General features: G+C 39.2%; 1 protein-coding gene across 12 annotated transcripts in view; it reads right to left on the reverse strand.

Annotated features, from left to right (window-relative positions):
• Positions 1-7592: 7592 nt before the first annotated feature.
• Positions 7593-19605, reverse strand: part of clip1a (CAP-GLY domain containing linker protein 1a) — a 158944-nt gene continuing 146931 nt past the window's right edge. For all 12 annotated transcript variants that reach the window (XM_080208328.1, XM_080208339.1, XM_080208340.1 and 9 more), the window contains 4 exons: positions 17390-17549; positions 14651-14703; positions 8888-9015; positions 7593-8363 (listed from right to left, as the gene is read on the reverse strand). In XM_080208328.1, the coding sequence (XP_080064454.1) occupies positions 8135-8363; positions 8888-9015; positions 14651-14703; positions 17390-17549 (570 nt within the window). In that variant the 3' untranslated portion in view covers positions 7593-8134. The remainder of the gene's footprint in view (positions 8364-8887; positions 9016-14650; positions 14704-17389; positions 17550-19605) is intronic.

Raw genomic sequence — 19605 nt, forward strand, 5'->3', positions numbered from 1 at the left:
CTGGTGTCGCGGCCTGTCCATCAGGGGGCGCTGCTGAGGCTGGGGCTGGAGAAGCTGCTCTTAGAATGGGAGCTGCACAGAAATTACACAGCATTAACCCACTGCCTATTGCTGCTCTTAGACTGGGGACTCACTGCAACAAAATACACAGCATTAACCCACTGCCTATTGCTGCTCTTAGACTGGGGACTCACTGCAACAAAATACACAGCATTAACCCACTGCCTATTGCTGCTCTTAGACTGGGGACTCACTGCAACAAAATACACAGCATTAACCCACTGCCTATTGCTGCTCTTAGACTGGGGACTCACTGCAACAAAATACACAGCATTAACCCACTGCCTATTGCTGCTCTTAGACTGGGGACTCACTGCAACAAAATACACAGCATTAACCCACTGCCTATTGCTGCTCTTAGACTGGGGACTCAGTGCAGCAAGTTACACAGCATTAACCCACTGCCTATTGCCGCTCTCAGACTGGGAGTTCACTACAGCAAATTAAACACTGACAACCCACAAGCAATTGCTGCTCTGAGACTGGGTACCCACTGCAGCAAATTACACAGTTTACCCACTGCCAATAGCTGCTCTTGGACTGCAGCAAATTACACAACATTAACCCACTGTTGCTCTTTCATACACAGGGAGGAAATGTATTTACAGGACCAGGCCAACTGTATTGCTCAAATCCTCCTTCCAAAGCTCTGATTGGCTCTTGGGATCACACTCCCACCCCTCTACCTTATTGGTAGCTGGATTGATGGCAGATTCCTGATTGGCTGTCAGAGGTTGCCAATCCTAATTGGTGATGTCATTCCCAGTTTGAATCCAGGATGTCCCAGTGGCATAAATACTAGGGCTTGGGAGAACACAATTTAAAATGAACAAGTAAAGATTCTAGTCCAGTGCCATTTAAGCAACAACATCATTACAAGTGTCCCCTTCCAAGGGCAGTTTTAATAAAATATTTTCATTAAGATTCATCCAGTTAAGGAAAGCTTAGAACCAAGTTGTAGTAATGTGGAGTACACCCAGCACCATGAAAAAAAAGTCAGGTTTTTTATTTTGATAATGCATACTAACACATACTCAAATAAATTGGGCCCAGTTTAAAACTCCCCTGCCCCACAGTGAAAACCAGGCAGACAGCAGTTCGGGCAAAATCAGTCACTAGTCTGTTCCCACAGCCTTCATGCTGCATCCTGATATTAACTGGCTTTTCTGAGCAAATAAGTGAATGAAAATGCAGAAGATTCACAATCTTGTGGGAAAGGGGGCCCAGGTGATTGACAAAAGGAGCCTCTGGACTCGCACAGGGATATAGAGATGCAGAGAGAGGTCCAAAGGTAAGTGAGACAATCATGGGAGGCAGTCTTGAGTTCTTCTTCACAGCAGCAACTTGAGTTTATAAATCGCCTTTTAATGTAATGAAATATCCCAAGACACTTCACTAAAACATCCTCAAACAAAATGTGATGTAACTGGGACTCAGTCTGCCATTCTGTTCGTAGTGAGGTCTGTGGCAGAGCCTGTGACAGCTTCCCCAACATGCTACCCATGCTATGGGGGTAGACCACAGGCTTGAATAGCCCCAGGAAGTTCAATAATTAAACTAAATATGAGATTTCCTTGTAAGTCAGGAGGAGTAGAAATACTCTTCGAGGCTCACAAAAAACCTTTGGACCTCTATACCTCTATGCCAGTCCAGAGGCTCCTGTTGTCAATTACCAGGATCCCTTTTCCCTTCCCCTGCTTTATTTTCTCATCAAGCAGCCCAGAAATGTAAAGTTGCATTCCAATCATTCACTTAGTACAACTAAAACTGAGCAAAACTTTCTGTAATTGAGATTAGGCATTTCACTGAGAGATAATATTGGAGAAATGATTCAGTGGAAATAATAGTTTGAAGTTCTATTATTAAGAAATAATAGTTTTAAGTTCGTAAGTCCACAAGATATAGGAGCATAATTAGGTAATCGGGCCCATCCTCGATGGGGATGGGGATGGCGGAACTTGATTGGTTCCGCCATCCAATCATGGCTGATACGTTCCTCATCTCATTTTCCTGCCTTCTCCCCATAACCCATTACCAGTTAAAAATCCGTCTAACTTCTCCTTAAATTTACTCACTGTCCCAGCATCCACTGCACTTTGGGATAGCGAATTCCACAGCTTCACAGTCCTTTTGGGGAAATAGTTTCTCCTGAGCTCTGTTTTAAATTTGCTACCCTTATTCTAAGGCTATGAGCTCTCATCCTAGAATACCTCACCAGCAGAAGAGTCTGCTCCACATCGACTTTATCCATATCTTTTATCATCTTGAAAAACCTCAATTTGATCTCCCCTCATTGTTCTAAATTCCAGAGAGTATAGGCCTAAACTGTTCAATCTCTCTTCATACAACAAACCCCTCATCTCTGGAATCAATCTTGTGAACGTCTTGTGAATTGCTTTCAATGCCACTACATCTTTCCTCAGATAAGGGGACCAAAACTGTGCATAATACTCCAGGTATTCACAGTTGTTAAACTATGGCCAGCTTTTTATGGTAATATTAGAAAGTGGTCCATGTGTACTTAAGGGCTGTAAATTTACCTCTTAGGTGTTAGTTGTGGCTCAATGGTAGCACTCTTGCCCCCGTGTCAATGGTCTGTGGATTAAAGTTCCACTCCAGAAATAAGGTCTGGACCGACAGTTTAGTGCACTACTGAGTGCTGCACTGTTGAATGTGGTGTCCAAAGAGACATTAAACAGAAGGCCACATTTGCCTTCACAGGGAATTGCAAAGGTTTCCAATGCACAATGCAAAGAACACGAGGGGAGTTCTTCCCAGTATCCTGACTGACATTATCACTCACCCATATCAGTAGCACAGATTACCTCATCATTATCTCATTGATGTTTGTGGAACCTTCCTGCTTGCCAGTTGATTGCTGCATTTCCACAGTTCCACAACCATGACTTCATTTCAGTAGTATCATTTTGATGGCAAAGCACTTTGGAATGTCCGGAGGCCTTGAAAGGCGCTTTTTAAATGCCCATCTTTTTCACTTTTATAGTAAACGTCATATATCCAGCAGCCAGAGAAACTAGGATTATTTATCCTCACACTTGCATCTGTGAATTAAATTTGTGGTGAAGCCTGGAGTCCTTCTGGAAATAGTTCTGGAAACCTATACTGAGTTCTGGTGAGTGGATGTTGCCTGATGGCACCACTGATGACTCCATCCATTTGTTTCACTGATGATGGGAAGTTAACTGAAAGAGCAGCAACTAGTCAGATTTATCATTTTTTTTTAGTGGAAAGGGCATTGTTGGAGGCAATCTTCCACATTGTTGAATAGATGCCAGCTTTGTGGCTTTACTGCAACAATTTGGCTATGAGAGCAAAAAGCTTTGATATGTAATTATTACCAATATGTTGCCAGACTCAGAAGCTTTGCTGCACCTAGTGCACTTCACCATGTGTTAGCCTCATGTGGGGAGAACTCTGGTTGCTGGCATGTATGACACTTGGCCTCTTTCCTCAAATAAGGGGATCAAAACTGTGCACAATACTCCCAGGTATTCAAAGTTGTTAAACTAGGGCTAGCTTTTTATAGTAATATTAGAAAGTGGTCCGTGTGTACTTAAGGGCTGTAAATTTATCTCTTAGGCGTCACGAGGAGGCCAACTGGGATCATCCATTCAGTTGAAGAGACTCAAAAATCTCAGGCTAGTCTCTTGCACTTGTACTGGGCCTCCTCTTTGTAGAGGATAGAGGTCATTTGAAAAACAGTGTGTGACATTACAGCACTCCATTATACTAGATTATATATTCAAATTTCTCATTTGAACTTGACACCCAACCTTCTAAACCAGAGCCACAAGTGCTGTTACTGAACCAAGGCTGACAATGTCAATTATTTAGTTGTCCACCACCATACTCAGCTACATGATATAGTCATAGAGATTTGCTCTGATCTGTAAGATTGTTACACCTAGTATATGGACTGCTGCTTCTGGTGGTTAGTGTGCAGCCTTGTGAGTTAGCTTTTCAATTTTAATGTCTCATTCTAAGGTATAGTCCATGCAGTTCTTGGCATACCCTTTTATCTCTATATTGAATCATGGGTGTTCTCTTCATTTGATGATTGTCCAGAGTGAGGGATGTGCCAGCCCATGAGATTACAGATTGTAACAATCTGATAGCAGTGGCCCACAACATCTCATGAAGGCTCAATTTTCAGCTGCTGGACCTTTAAAACAGTGGCGGTGCCACAACAAACAACAGAGGAGGACTTTGTAGTTGAGACAATAGCTTGAAAATATGATGGATCCAATGTGCCCAGTGAGGAATTGATGGGTAGAGATTTACTGTTCAATTTACTCCCATCTGATTTTACTTTCCATTGGTCTGTAAAATAACTGGTCTATCTGAAACACAGTTAGGTCAAAGTTACCCCCTTTACTTATGTGAAGTTGATCATTTTTACCAATGCTACTGTTACAGAAGTCTGTATTAAGCAGTTGGTGACAAGATCAAGTGGGTTACTTTTTCATGCTGAAGGCCCTGTTATAGTGGATTGTGTGGGGCAGCACGGTGGTACAGTGGTTAGCACTGCTGCCTCACAGCGACAGGGATCCGGGTTCAATTCCAGCCTCAGATCACTGCCTGTGTGGAGTTTGCATATTCTCCCCATGTCTGCATGGGTTTCCTCAGGGTGTTCCAGTTTCCTCCCACAGTTCAAAATACCTCCCATGAGTCAGTTCTGGGCTACTTCTATTGAATATATCTATTGATAAAGGCTGAGAGAGAGTGGTGTTGAAATTTGTAGCTTACGCCAAAATATTTGGTTTAATCCTTATTAGGCCAAAGAAAACTGCAAGTAACATTGTTAAATAAAGGCTGATAATGTGGCAGATGCAATTCAATGTCAGTAAGTGTGACGTGATATATTTTGGTTAAAAAAAATATATAATTTGAATAGCAATAGGTCTGAATAATCAGAGGGATCAGAGGTTAGAGTTATAGAACATTGGAGGCAGCACCTTGGGACTGTAAAGCAGTTACACAAATAGAATAGGCTTTATCATAAGAGATATAGAAAATGAAAGCCAAGAAATGATGAGTCCATAAAACACCCACATTGGCCCAGTTAGAGCATTAGGTGTTGTATTGTGTTTCTCACTACAGGGAAGATATTGATGCTTCAGCAAGGGTGTGATGTGAATTCACTATCGATTGGATTTCTAAGCTCCTCCGCCAGTAGGTTTGTAGACCTTTTTTTTCATCCTTGGGCAGGGGTAAACTGACATCATCCGGGAAAGACAACTGTTAGTTCTGCAGGCTCATTGTTAGCTAAGGAGTATGGGGGGAACCATCCTTGCAGGTCCCTTGGGCCCATCGGAGGTACCTTCCCAAGGACATCCCCCCCCTCCTTAAACCATTCCTACTGGAGGTACGGTGGCACTGAGAGGCAGCAGTGCTAACCACTATGCCAAGGACCTAGGTTCTATTTCAGACTCAAGTCATTGTCTGTGTGGAGTTTGCACATTCTCCGTGCGTGCATAGGTTTCCTCCAGCTTCCATCCATAGTTCAAAGATGGGCAAGTGGATCGGCCATGATAAATTGCCCCATAGCATCCCAAAATGTGTAAGTTAGATGGATTAGCCATGGTAAATGTGTGGGTTTATGGGGGGAGGAGATCTAGGTCAGACTTGATGGGCTGAATAGCCTCCTTCTATGGCTTCTTGAACTAGGTTTCCAATTTCCTCACACCCCCTCACCAGGACCAGGTTGACAGGCACCTTATTTAGCTTCTTCAATACTGCAGACAGCCTGTAGTCCAAGCAGTGGTCACCATTCCCAATGACACTGTTGGAAAATACAGAGCTGTCAGCCGTTCAATTGGCCATCAGCTCTCTGAGGCAGGATAGATGTGGAAGACTCATGTTAAAGTAATAAATACACTGCTTAATGTTGTCATCTCGAGAAGCCAGAATGGATACATTTCACTCCCCACAAATTTTCTAGTTAAGAGGCAGGGTGTGGATAGTGGGCATCTATGGTACCCCATAGAATCCAGCCCTTTGATGCTGGGCACTATGAGGAAATTCAGATATCAAATATCGCTATTTTCTGTTCTGGAGATTATGGGTGTGGAGGTGAAGAGCAGGTCCATAAATCGAAACTTGGCAAGGCGGTGGGGGGGGAAATCCTTTTCAAACCGGTTGTGACATCAATTGTTTGACAAATCAACTATCCACATTCCCAACATAAAATATTTAAAATAAACAGGTGCTACATTTACAGTTATGATTACCTGTGAAAGAAACAGATGACTGGGCTAGAATTTAATCACAGTGCTTTGAAGTACAGTGATGTTAAAGTGCAGTTCCTGAAGCTTTGGTGTACCTTTTTAATGCACTGAGATGCATGAAAAATAGCAAATTTAAAAATAGGCCTACATGGGCCAGGTGGTTCAGGGGTCATTAAAGTATCATTAGACATAACAAGGGATGAGTTTCCTTGCTACTGCAATGTCATAATTGCTCAGATCACATGACACATTTTACAATGGCTGATGCTGCCTTTGTTCCATATTCAAAGTTAGAAGTAGCCATGAGGCCATCAATATATACACTATGAAAATATACAGGGTGAGGCCTTAGTCCCCTTGTGTAGTCAAGGAATGTTAAAAAAAATCTCACCCTCTTCTTTGAATACCTCAATGGTTTTTTTCTTCTGTGTAATCTCCAATAGCTCCATAACTTTGAGATTTCCCTATTTATAATTACTCCATCATTGGTGGCCATGCCTTCACTGAGGTTGGTCCCAAGCTTTGAAATTCTCAGCCTAACCTCTCTGCTTTTTTACCTCACTTTGCTCCTCGAAACCAAAGGTATTCCTTGGGACAGCATGGTGGCACAGTGGTTAGCACTGCTGTCTCTCAGCACCAGGGACCTGGGTCCAATTCCTGGCTTGGGTCACTGTGAGGAGTTTGCACATTCTCCCCATGTCTGTGTGGGTTTCCTGTGGGTGCTCTGGTTTCCTCCCACATTCAGAAAGATGTGCTGGCTAGATGCATTGACCCGAACAGGCACTGGACTGTGGCAACCAGGGGAATTTCACAGTAACTTCATTGCAGTGTTGATGTTAGCCTTACTTGTGACTAATTAATAAACTTTAAAAAACCTACCTCTTTTGACCCAATGTCTCCTTATGCAGCTTGGTGTTATACTTCGTTTTATGATGCTCCTTTGAAGCAAGTTAGAATGGTTCATTACGTTAAAGGCGAAATGCAACTTGTTATTGTGGTTTGTTTAGAAATATTAACTGATGATGCAACTATTCCGGATATTTACTGAGGATTAATAAAGAAAACAAATTTCACGTGTTAATAGAGGGGATGTTATAAATGTGAACGTGCACTTACATTATATAATAGCTTTTCCTGACATTGGTTTGATTACGACTGTCAAATATAAAATTAAAAGCAGAGAGGGAACCAATAACCTCAGTGTAAAATGCTTAAATTAGTTCAACATCATCTGTAATTTTAAACAAGCTGCATCATATAGATCAATGAAGGCAATCAAAACAGTCAAAGATAATAATTTATTAAAGTTGACACAGTACACAGTGTTGGGTTAATACTGTCTTTACATATGCCTTCTCCCTGCAACAACTGTAATACTATATATTCATTTCAAAACCCAAACTTAGAAACAAAGGAAAAATATTCAACATATCCATATGCTGATTTCTGAGTAAATTACTTTTGGGCAAAATAAATCAAGGTATATACAAGTTTATAAGCCTAATTTCCCACATATTTTACATACAGTATGAAAAACATTATAATGTCCACACTCTTTATACATAGACTAAAGTCCAACATTCAGAAGCAGATGGTTTCAAATGCTACAAGATTTTTATACATTGAATCTTAAATCCAAACTTAATAATTGATCTGCATAAGTTATTTTTCAAGTTAGTTGATGCCAAAACCATAGTAAATGCAGTTAAATGTGCCATAAAGAGTAATGAAAGGACAAGAGAAAAAAGTGTTTAAGCAGAAAAGAGCAAAAGGAATTTGCAGATTTACACAAACAACGCAGACCATGTCTGTATTCCAGTATTGCATTAGAAGGTTTCATCATCATTGCAGCTGTTTGTCCAGTGCCCAAAAACCTCACAGATGTCACAATAGGGACGTTCATCATTTCTATTGCCGTGGTAAGTAGTATGTTGAGGAAATTCAGACATCTGTGCTTGGGTGGGACAATCCTCTGTATCATGGAGATCAAAGCAATCGCAGATATCACAGAAGAGACGAGGTGGTGGTTTTTTCTTTGTTTGTGTCTCATCCAGGCTGTAAAGAAGATAAATAGCATGGTAATATCAGTCAGTGGTGCTTGGTTCTATCCTCTTAAGAATGGTCTGCAAACAAAATTTTTGAGCCCCTTTCCTAAAGGCGGAAACATTAAATTGTTCTTTTTTTTTACAAGGCTCGGCACTTATTTTCCATGGTTTCCACATGCTACATGCCATCTTCAGTTAAAGAAATTGACACACAATTGATCAATAAGAGATTGTGGTAGAGGTCTGGAAACAATGCTTGGAACAGGATCCACATATCAACACCTCCCACAATAGGTCAATTAAGTCTAATAAGGTAGAACTGAATGGGAAGCAAGTAACTTTTCTCAAGGATTATAGGTGATAGGTAGTTTAATACAGTCACACACCCTTAATATCTGTCTCTTTACTCTCTCTCTCTCTCAATGGCCTATCAAAGACTCAAGATGTGAAGGAGTTGCAGATTTCCCAGTACAGACTATTAATATATTTCAAATTATACTTGCAAGTCAAAAGATATTTATTATTTCAGCTTACCTGCCAAAATTGTTTAGATCAGCAGCGTCATTGCCATTTAAGGATGCTTCTGCCAACTGTGCTAGCTTTGCATTCAATTCTTCATTCTTCCTTTGTAAATCCACTATTACAGAGTTCAGGAAATCAATCTAGGATTCAAAAAGGTAAAACATATATAAATCCTTAAAAGGGGGGTGCTAACTCTGATATTGTAAATGAAAATGAAATAGGAAAATTTAGGTTTAATTTTTGAAAAGAAAGAGGCTCAAGCTAATTGAAAACATTCTGCACACATACACCAAAACATTGAGAATATTTGAGATTTGTAAGTCAAACCACAGTAAGACACTTCTGACTCCCAGACAGACAATTGGCAGACTTACAGAAAGACGGAAATAAGTTTCTGTAAAAGGAATATTAAAACGTGTCCTGAATATGGTCAGCACTTGCACAAACATTGGAAAGCGATTCAGTATTACAATAAAGATGCAAATATCCAATAAATAAACGCAATTATAATTTATAAAGTAATTAGTTACTAAAAAAAAATCACAGATTGCACCACTTTGTAAATGAGAATCCAATCATGCAATTATTTCATCATTTGAAATATGCATTAAAATTATCTAATGAATAAATCACCATCATTGTAAATGTTATCTTTAACTTTTAGCATGCTTGTATTATGTTTAAAAACTGCACGAGGAAAATCTGGAACTTTCAATGAAGGGTAATCACCATCTATGTTTGAACTGGAAAGTCCAGTATCACAGACAACCATCTGATAATTTAAGTAATTTAGTTTTATTTCTAATGTTTGATCTGTAAAAGGGCACTGAACGAGAGAAGCAGGTCAATTGGCCCCTGCAGAAATTGACTTCACGCAAACACAAATATGACCCATTTGAGAAGTGTGTGTGGAGCTGGGCCATTTTGTACTTGGCACTCAGCACTGGTTTGTGTAACTAAAACATCATGATCCAACCTGTTTTCTTAAACTTGGGAATTAGATGGTTATCAGAGAGCAGATGATATTGAACAATTAATACTAATAAGGATAATGTGCACCCCAAATCAAGATGATAATATATAAATCCTTCATTGGTTTTTATCAGAATACATCTCGACAAGATCATGGAGGCAGCTGTTATTTTCCGTTGGGAAAAATATAAAATCAGACAGCAACAGACGGCTGGTACCCTGTTGCTGATGTGTGATGAAAAAGATCAACTGCGATAAGTAATAATCTATATACAGAGATAACTGAGTACATTTCTAACGTTCTATATGTTGGGGCATGTCCTTTTAAGAGGATGTGTCAGGTAACCTTGGGTGGAGTTGCCTAGCCAGTCTTGTGCTGCCTGTGCTTGGATAAAGAAGTGTTAATAAACTATTCCAGTTAGTTCATTACCACTGACCTCATGGTCTATTATTAGTTTCAATATGAGTCCTTAAACATAATAAATATAACATAAGCAGATTTCTCATGCCACAGAACCACAGAACCACAGAATTCCTACAGTGCAAGAGAAGGCTATTTGGCCCATTGATTCTGCACCAATTGTCCATAGGAGCATCCTACCCAGGCCCTCCACTCTGTCCTATCAATGTAACCCTGTGCATTTGCTAATCCACCTAACCTACACATCTTTGAACACTAAGGGACAATTTAGTATGGCCAATCCACCTCACCTGCACATCTTTGGTCCACTGCAAAAGGTGAGTTGGAGGATACGTTATCTTTTAAACAGAGATATTTGTCATGTACAGTAGGTTGTCAGAATCATGGATTTATTGCATTTAAATAATTCACATTCTATTTTATTGAAAAGTACTCAATTTTTCCCAGTGCTTTGGGAGTGAAATTCTAGTTATTCTTTGAAGGTTAGAAAGTTTAATTTTATTCCTGATCATTTCTAAAGCTTACAAGATAGTACATTAAAAGGTGCCAGGTGGAAGTAGCCATTTAGTCATTCTGGGAAGAAGAAATTACATACTTAGGGTGATCTTTGATTAGATGGTATAAAGAGGATATGTATTAATGGAAAGGGAGGTCAAGGTGCACCAAATCTTCAGGATGAAATGTTGGAGTTTTGTTCATTGATGAACTCCTGGAATCTGCTAGCAACAAGGAGGGGGAAGGACACATGAGAGTGGGGATTGGGCAGTCCTGTATCTGGTAGCACTGGTTTAATTTTCTAGATGATCTCTATAAAGATTGAATTTAAAGTTTTACAATTAGTTCCTGGTTACGCATCTGTTTTTATCTGTGCCTGTCCATGAATATGTCTGTTTCACAGCAGAAACATACTAGGAAATTACATTTATAAACAAACAATAAAACACAAGTGGTGGATTTTAATAACCTTTCCAATTGTCTCAGAATATTCAAAATTCAATTAACTTGTTCATTCAGTAAAAAGGAGGCTAATGCACGTGTCTCAGTTTGATATGCTTATTGCATCATTTGGACTGAGTACTAATTAAGTATCCTGAAAAATGGTACACACTGTACATTCTGAGACTGGAGATCCTTTCCACTTGGCTGGTGTTGTGAGACTTACTGCATTCTGAGACTGTCAAGTCTGCATTCAGTTAACTGTGGACAATTACAAAGTTTAAGCCCGGTCATTCAGGAGAGGCTGAGATCTTCCATTTATTTAATGGAGGCATTACAAGGCAATCCAACAGATGAAGTTGTTCATGAAACGATGGCATGGTGGCAAGCACTGCTGCCTTACAGCACCAGCAGCCTGGGTTCGATTCCCGGCTTGGGTCACTGTCTATGTGGAGTTGGCACATTCTTCCCATGGCTGTGTGGGTTTCCTTCAGGTGCCCTGGTTTCTTCTCTCAGTCCAAAGATATGCAGCTTAGGTTGATTGGTCATGATAAATTGATGCTAGTATCAGGGGTTATGGGAATAGGGCCTGGATGAGATTGTGGTCAGTGCAGACTTGATGGGCCAAATGGCCTCCTTTTGCACTGGAGGGATTCTAAGATTCTATGAAATTTGCATGACAGGTTTTTGAATATTTGTTAATTGATTTGCCACTTTTCCCAGTCATTTTGAATGGTGGTTTCTTTTCAATGATCATCTGGCTGTTTATGTAAGTTTTTGGTAATTTCTTAATGACAGTTTTATAATTTCCTTGCTCTTGATTCATATTTTGTTTTGTTTTGCTGTTTTACTTTGATTCTGTGTTATGGGAGAAGTACAATCGCAAAAGCATGGCAAATAGGAATTGAGTGCTAAGTTCAATATATATTGTGGATATTTTTAATTGATAAACATGCTGCAATCTTAAGATTAACAACAGTAATGAATAACACTTAAGATCATCCTGTATCAGACATCAGATTCAATATTTGCTTTTATTTTCCTCTCAGTATACATTGCTGCTCAACAACAATTATTGCTGGTTAGGATTCAAGTACCAGGATGATCTTAGTTAGGGATTTTGCCAAGGATACAAAATGCAGAACAAACAAATATGGAAAGAAAGGCAAGCAAAAACAAACCATTTGCTGTTTGGAGAGAAGCATCGGCAGCACCAAGAAGGGGGAAAAATGGAGAAATCAGTTAGTACAATACACCATTACATGTCAACTAAAAGTTATTGTCAAAATGGTAGGAAATATGCAGAATAAACTAACACAGAATTGTTATTGGATTCTATGAATGATAATCACTAATGACAGAATAATCCAGTTACTAGAAAAATGTCTTAGCATTCTATTACTTCGCATGTTAACTTTTCTGTAATCTGTGCAGTAAAACACTTTCCGACTGTTCAAGTCTCACTCCTGGACTTGAGCACAAAAAAACACTAGGGTTGGCATTCCAGTGCCGTTCTGAGGAAGTGCTGCATTGTCGGAAATACTGTGTCTCAGATAAGATGTTAAACCAAGTCTGTGCCATCTGCCTACTCAAGTGGATATAAAAGATCCTCTCTTTTGAAGAAGAACAACTTGCTTTTAAAGAATGAAAAAAAATTACTTGCTACATTGAAAAGCTGCTGGTACATCTTTCTGTTTTGCTTTCAATCGTTTTAAGAGGAGAACTTTGCCTGCTCAGAAGCAAACATGCAGCTCTCCCTCTCGAAATGAAAAATCAATAGCTATTACCACAATAAACTATTCTCAGTTTAGTTGCTTGGTCATACAGAACCTGAGATTTGCTGAAGAAAACAGTCATGCTGTTGAAGATTTACACCTTGCACTCACCAGGGCAGACACAAGAATGCCAAATTTCAAAGTGAATAATTTATACCGCATGAGAAAAGGGGTGCTGATTGTTTAAAGTTTATTTATCAGTGTCACAAGTAGGCTTACGTTAACACTCAATGAAGTTGCTGTGAAAATCTGGGTACATCGAGGGAGAACTGAACATGGCCAATGCACCTAACTACATATCTTTTGGACTGTGGTAGGGAACCGGAGCACCCAGAGGAAACCCACACAGACACAGGGAGAATGGACAGTGACCCAAGCCAGGAATTGAACCCAAGTCCCTGATGCTGTGAGGCAGCAGTGCTGACCACTGTGCCACATACCGCCCACTTGGTTGGCTAGTCAGCCTTGACTGGACGATACTCTGGGTATGGCAAATATATTAGGGAGCGAATGCTTCCTTGCCCCACCCACCTCAAGTACTTTTGTTTACTTAAGGTGAAATGTCTAGACATGTTCATTTTGCCAGCAGAGGACATATATGTATATATGGATTAAAAAAATGAAGCTGCAACAACACATCCTTTTTTTCAGTGATTCTCAGATTTTGAAAATTCTAAGAAACAGAAAACAAGTTCTGTGGAGATGCTTAATCCTTTCACAAGAGATTAAATAATAAAAGAAAATCAGATTAATTTATCTGGAATTTAAAGACTCAGTTGATCCTCAGTCAAGGGATCGAAGGCATGCTTGCTGAATTTGCTGATGACACAAAGATAGGTAGGGTAGTAAGATGTGAAGAGGACACAAGGAAACTACAAAAGAGATACAGATAAAGTAAAGGAGTGGACAAAGACCTGGCAAACATAGTAGAATGTTGCAAAGGGCGAAACTGTCTATTGTGGCAGGAAAAGTTAAAAAAAAGTTATCTAAATGGTGAGAGATTGCAGAACTCCACAATGTAGAGGGATCTAGGATTATGTGTGCATGAATTGCAAAAGGCTAGTATGCAGTTTCAGCAAGTAATTAAAGAAGCTAATTGAATGTTACCATTTATTCCAAGAGGAATTGAATACAAAAGTAGGGAGGTTATGCTCCAGTCGTGCAGGGCATTTAGAATTTGGAAGAGTAAAAGGTGACTTGATTAAATCAAATAAGACCCGAGAGATTTTGACGGGATGTTTCCTCTTATGAGAAAATCTAGTACTAGGTGCCACTGTTTAAAAATAAGAGGTCGCTTATTTAGGACAGAGATGAAGAGAAATCTTTGCTTCCCGAGGACTCAGTGTCTTTGGAACACTGTTCCTCAAATGACTATGGAAGTAGAGTCTTTGAATATCTTTAAGGCTGAGGGAAATGGATTCTTGATCAACAAAGGGGTGAAAGGTTAGCAAGCTAGGCGGGAATATGGAGTTGTAGTTACAATCACATCAGCCATGATCTCATTGAATGGTGGAGCAGACTTGAAGTGTGATGTGGCCTACTCCTGCCTTTAATTTGTATGTACACTTTACTACCACAGGTTCAATACATAGTTTTTCTCTTGTACATTTGTTTCTTTTACTTTAATAAAGTCAATTTGCTGCTAAGCAAATAATAAAAGGACAGATTTACCTGGCTCTCAGCTGCATCATTTCCTTCTCTTAGTTTTTCAATGACAGGTTCATCTTTAAATAAAAAAGAACATGGTTTTAAAAACAATATGGGAAAACATTGCAAGAATATATTCTCCATACCTTTATAAAATATTGGCCAATTTTTGGTATTTCTAAACATTAGGTGAGACTTTGAAGTTGAAAGCACCATCATCTGTCTCTCTGATAGATATCAGGGATTGCTTCTCATTTTTGTTCACGGGCTGCAGAATCATAAGAGCTTGCAGTGTAAAAGTAAGTCATCAGCCCATCAGGTCTGTACGTACAGTTTGCTAATTTCATCATTAACTAGCACATATGCTTTGAAGACTTATTTACAGTTGTTCATTTCCTTCATATGGGTGTCAACTGCGGCTCTGTAGTATCACTCTTACATACAAGTCCGCAGGTTCAGGAATCAATCACCACATCATTAACTTCAACACATATCTTGGCTTATACTTCAGTGCCATACTGATGAGACACTAAACCATGTCTTTGCCTACCCACCAAGGAAATATTTAGAGGGGACAGAAGCTCAGTGTCCAAGCAAACATTAAAACAAATATAGCAATGTATCTTATTGCTGTCTGTTGGACTTTTTGTACAAATTTTCCATTGCATTTCTCTATGTTACAACATCTACTACTGTAAGGAAATCTATATATTTTTTAGTTCAAGTTGTACACTTTTGAGGCAGATCCTATCTCAAAACAGAAGTTGAACTGAAAATGAAACTAAAAGGGAAACAGAAAATGTCAACAACAAAGCTGAAACTGAATTCCCTCGTTGTAAAATTAAAATTGAAACTGTTGAAAGCTATAAGAAGTTACAGATTAGATCTAAGCTATGCAGCAGTAATTGTTGAGTCCACTGGAGCAGAGCAGACAAGCTGAATATTCAAAAAGATGCTAGATCCAGATGCTGAGAATTAGCAGAGAGGAGAAGCTACTGCAGCTGTTTCTGCTACTTGGTGAATCTACGCTAATCAAACCAAGTGAAGCAGATTCTGTAGACATGTGCCATTTGTGGTGAAATCAGTGGTTGTGTCTGTTATCACCTGGGGATCAGGTTATCTCCAAGGGGAGCAGCTGAAATTCTTTGTACGGAGGACAGTTTAAACAATTGTGACTCACTGTGATCACTGAGAGTGGGCTGCTGTGCCAACATGTGATATCTGTTTTAGCCATACCTGTCATTTTAGTGCAATTAAGTGTTTCTATTCAACCACAATTTGCTTCTGTTAATTCTGGATGTTCCAGTATAGGATAAATAGTATTTAGTGTTTGTTTTGTTGGCTCTTATATAGAAAACATTCTTCTGCTTCATTCTTTGAGTAAATAATGGGATTTCAAAATTTCATCCACTTCTAAAAAATGCTACTGGTCTCTATCGAAATCATAGTATCACACTCTACATTAGCTGCAAAATGTTTGAAATGTCCAGAGTTACTATTCTAACTACAATCTTGTTTTTCTTTATTCATCTGAGAAAGTGAGCATCTTGAGAGGTCAATGACTCTGTGACAAATACACTATTTATGTAACTCATTTGTTTATATCTCATTTTAGATTAGTTGTTCATTTTCCCCAAATTTTGGAAAATATCAAATATCCACAACCAATTGTCCAACTAAAGTGAAGGTAGATATGAACTTCAGAAACTTGAACTATTTTGCCACTGTATATTTTTAAAAATGGGCAGAAAATTTAACCGTATCAACAAGATAGGAACTGGGTGGCAATAGTGGGGGAGTAAATAGACAGGTAGAATGCCTTGGGTTATTTCCCTTCCATTTTTGCTTCTAATGGATGTTCTGATCAGGCAGCTAAACCATCTATTCAAAGCTGACTGGATTTGCTAATTGGAGTCCAATAACTTGCTTGGGCCCTGGCAATGATTTTAACCAGCCTGTGGTTCACCAAATAATGGTTAAATTGAAGAGGACTAAATGGCTGAAAAAGCCCTCCAGCTTTTTTTTAAACTTTCTTTTGTGGGGTCAGAAAGAGATAGTATGTTCCTACAGGCGCCATAAGGTAGATTTAGGTCTCCCCTCCCACACACACTCACTACTAACCTGGCCCCACTCCCATCACTACATACTCTAGACTCTCAATTCCCATACTTGTCTGAGTATCATGACTTTCTGGAAGCCAGTAGGTACTTCCTGTAGTTAAAACTGCTGTCACCTCACCATATAAGTGGGAGCCAGTAAGTGAAAGTGAAAGCATTTTTTTTTCCACTGGAGGTCTATTAGCAGCCAACATTATCAACACCCTAGCCCATCATCATGACATAACAGCAGCTTTTGTGTGTCAACGTACCACACTACCTACTAACTCGAGAGAGGTTTTGTATCCCTTATGCCCTACACATGGGACAGTTTAATCTCAATGCCACAGTGGGAGATTACGATAGGAAAATCCCCTCTGGCCACTCTCATCAATTGCCTTGAAGCCCTGACACAGCAGTAGCAAAGGTTTGGGTGAGTATCAGATGGGATCGGAATCATAGAAGTCATTATAACTGTTTGTAGATAACCTTAAAAGAAGTAAAATCCTAATTTTACACTGAAAAGTAGAAAAGTAAAGCATTCAAACTAAACTAATAATTATACAAAGTTGCATTGATTAAAATACATGCTGATATTCATATAAGGTATTAAACTACTGCATTAAAACAGGAGAGCAAACATCAAGAACTACTGATGTCTATTTACCCGAAGAGGATGTGACATTGTCAAGCTGCCTTTTGTTATCATTGATCTTCTTCTCCAAATTCTGCACCTTTTGTTCAAGTTTTGTTTTGTCGGACTCTAACGATTGGACGACTGACTGCAATTTTTTTGCCATGGCATTTTCATTTCGTAGCTCGGTGATCTGCAAACCAAACAAAGTCAGGTATCACTGAAACGGTAGACAATGACGTGTGTTCCAGAAGCTGACTAAAAATATTTTAAAAGGAATTTCTAGTGATGTAAAACTGTTTTACATTTCAAAACTATAAACTGTACATGAAACACAAACAACAATAATTCAGAATTCATGAGTCAGATGAGACTGTCCCAGCAAATGTTTACTGCTCCTAATTAAGATTTCTGGGCTGCTTTTGGTATTGTTGGGATTTACAACAGGTTCTGACAAATGGGACTTGAACAGCCCCCGCCAGGTGCACACAAGTAAGAACAGCTCCTGAGGGGGAGAGTGTTATGCTGGGGCATTACTCGGGCACTGCCAGGGGGGTTGGGGGGGGGGGGGTGTGTGTGTGTGTGTGTGTGTGTGTGTGTGTGTGTGTGTGTGTGTGTGTGGTGGGGGGGAGAGGTGCTCTCTGCAGGAGGGAGTTTGAGTCTGTGGGGTGTTTATGCTTTTTTTACTTTTATTCTTTTCAGTTCTGCCATTCGTCAGGGCTGAGGTTGCTGGAGGACCAGGCACCAGTATGATATCGTGGCACCCGCCTCCAGGATTCAGTTGACAAAAACTTGGTGGCAAAAGCCAGCAGTGAACTACACATCACTCTTCCCTCCTGTCTTGACACATGGTTAGAAAAAGAGAAAGTTCCTCCTGTAATCTATTGTCACAAGGAAAAATAAAGTAGTGATGAAGTATTCTGATTGAATGCATCTGAATGATTTAAAATATAGCATCAATTTCAAATGTGAGTGATGTGCTCATAACCTTATTCAGGAAAGATATTTCATTTGTGAAAAATCATTGAAAATATCACAAATATAATTGAATAGGAGTGGGGATAGATACATGCAAGAATTTAACCCATTCAAATTACATTCACGTAAGTGCTTAAATGTTTACTCCATTTCTGATAGAAGCGATTTGTAACAATTAAAAGTTCATACTTTGATATTTGTTTAAAAAGAACAACACTAAAGAGAAACTCTTGATTTAAATTGTTTTAGTCAAAATTAGTTTCACTTACAAATCAATGCTTTTGTGAAAAGCTCATCAACACTTTAATCCAAGAAAGCACCCAATAATGAATATGAAGTTTTGTATTTTTGCATTAGTGATAAAGCATTGAAATGCAGAAAATGTAAAAAACACAAATTCCAGTGCAATAATGGTACCAATGTCTACTTTTGAGAGGAACATGGTGAAGGGGGCAAAAGCAATAAACTTCCCAAAATAAACATGAAGGGCTGTTCTGAACATTTGGCTTCTATTTGAAAAATCGGACAGTTGCAGTCATTAATACATTTTTGTTGATTTGTAGCTTTCGTGTTCTTTATTTGAATATTATTTCTTTAAACATCATGGGCAAAAAATGGTAATGTGGGAGCATGGTGTCAGCTATGGTTCAATGGTAGCACTCTCAACCTAGAGATTTGAGCGCAAAATCTAGGCTGACACACCAAGCTAATGCTGTCAGAGGTGCTGTCTTTTGGATGAAACATCAAAACAAGTCTTCCCTTTCAGGTGGATTTAAAAGATCCTGTTTTGAAGAAGTGCAGGGGAATTTATCCTGGTTGGTACTTATCCCTCAACCAACATCACAAATAGATTAGCTGGTTATTACATGGCTGTTTGTGAGAGTATTCTACAGACATTTCCTACACTACAACATTAAATTGAAAACAAAAGCACTTTGCTAAAAATCACTCTGTGACGTCCTGAGGTAAGGTAAGCCTTTCTTTCTTCACACTGACAAAATTACTGACCTAGATTGTGACTGTTGATTAAATATCTCTACCAATTTGAAATCAGCTCTCTCATGTGGCCAGGTTGAAAAACTCTTATAAGCTAGTTTACACTCAGGTAATGAAAGGAACACTTAACACCTCGGTTGTCTGATTGTGAGAACTGATGGTAATCTATAAATTTTGGTGGGTTTCCAACAAGGTCATAGTCTGGAAAGCTAGGGTCTTCATGTTTACCATAGTCAACAACAGGATTTTTAAAAGTGCAGAAATAAAAAATGGCT

Source organism: Carcharhinus amblyrhynchos, chromosome 20 (assembly GCF_965287045.1).
Source record: "Carcharhinus amblyrhynchos chromosome 20, sCarAmb.v2.hapA, whole genome shotgun sequence".
Taxonomy (NCBI): domain Eukaryota; kingdom Metazoa; phylum Chordata; class Chondrichthyes; order Carcharhiniformes; family Carcharhinidae; genus Carcharhinus; species Carcharhinus amblyrhynchos.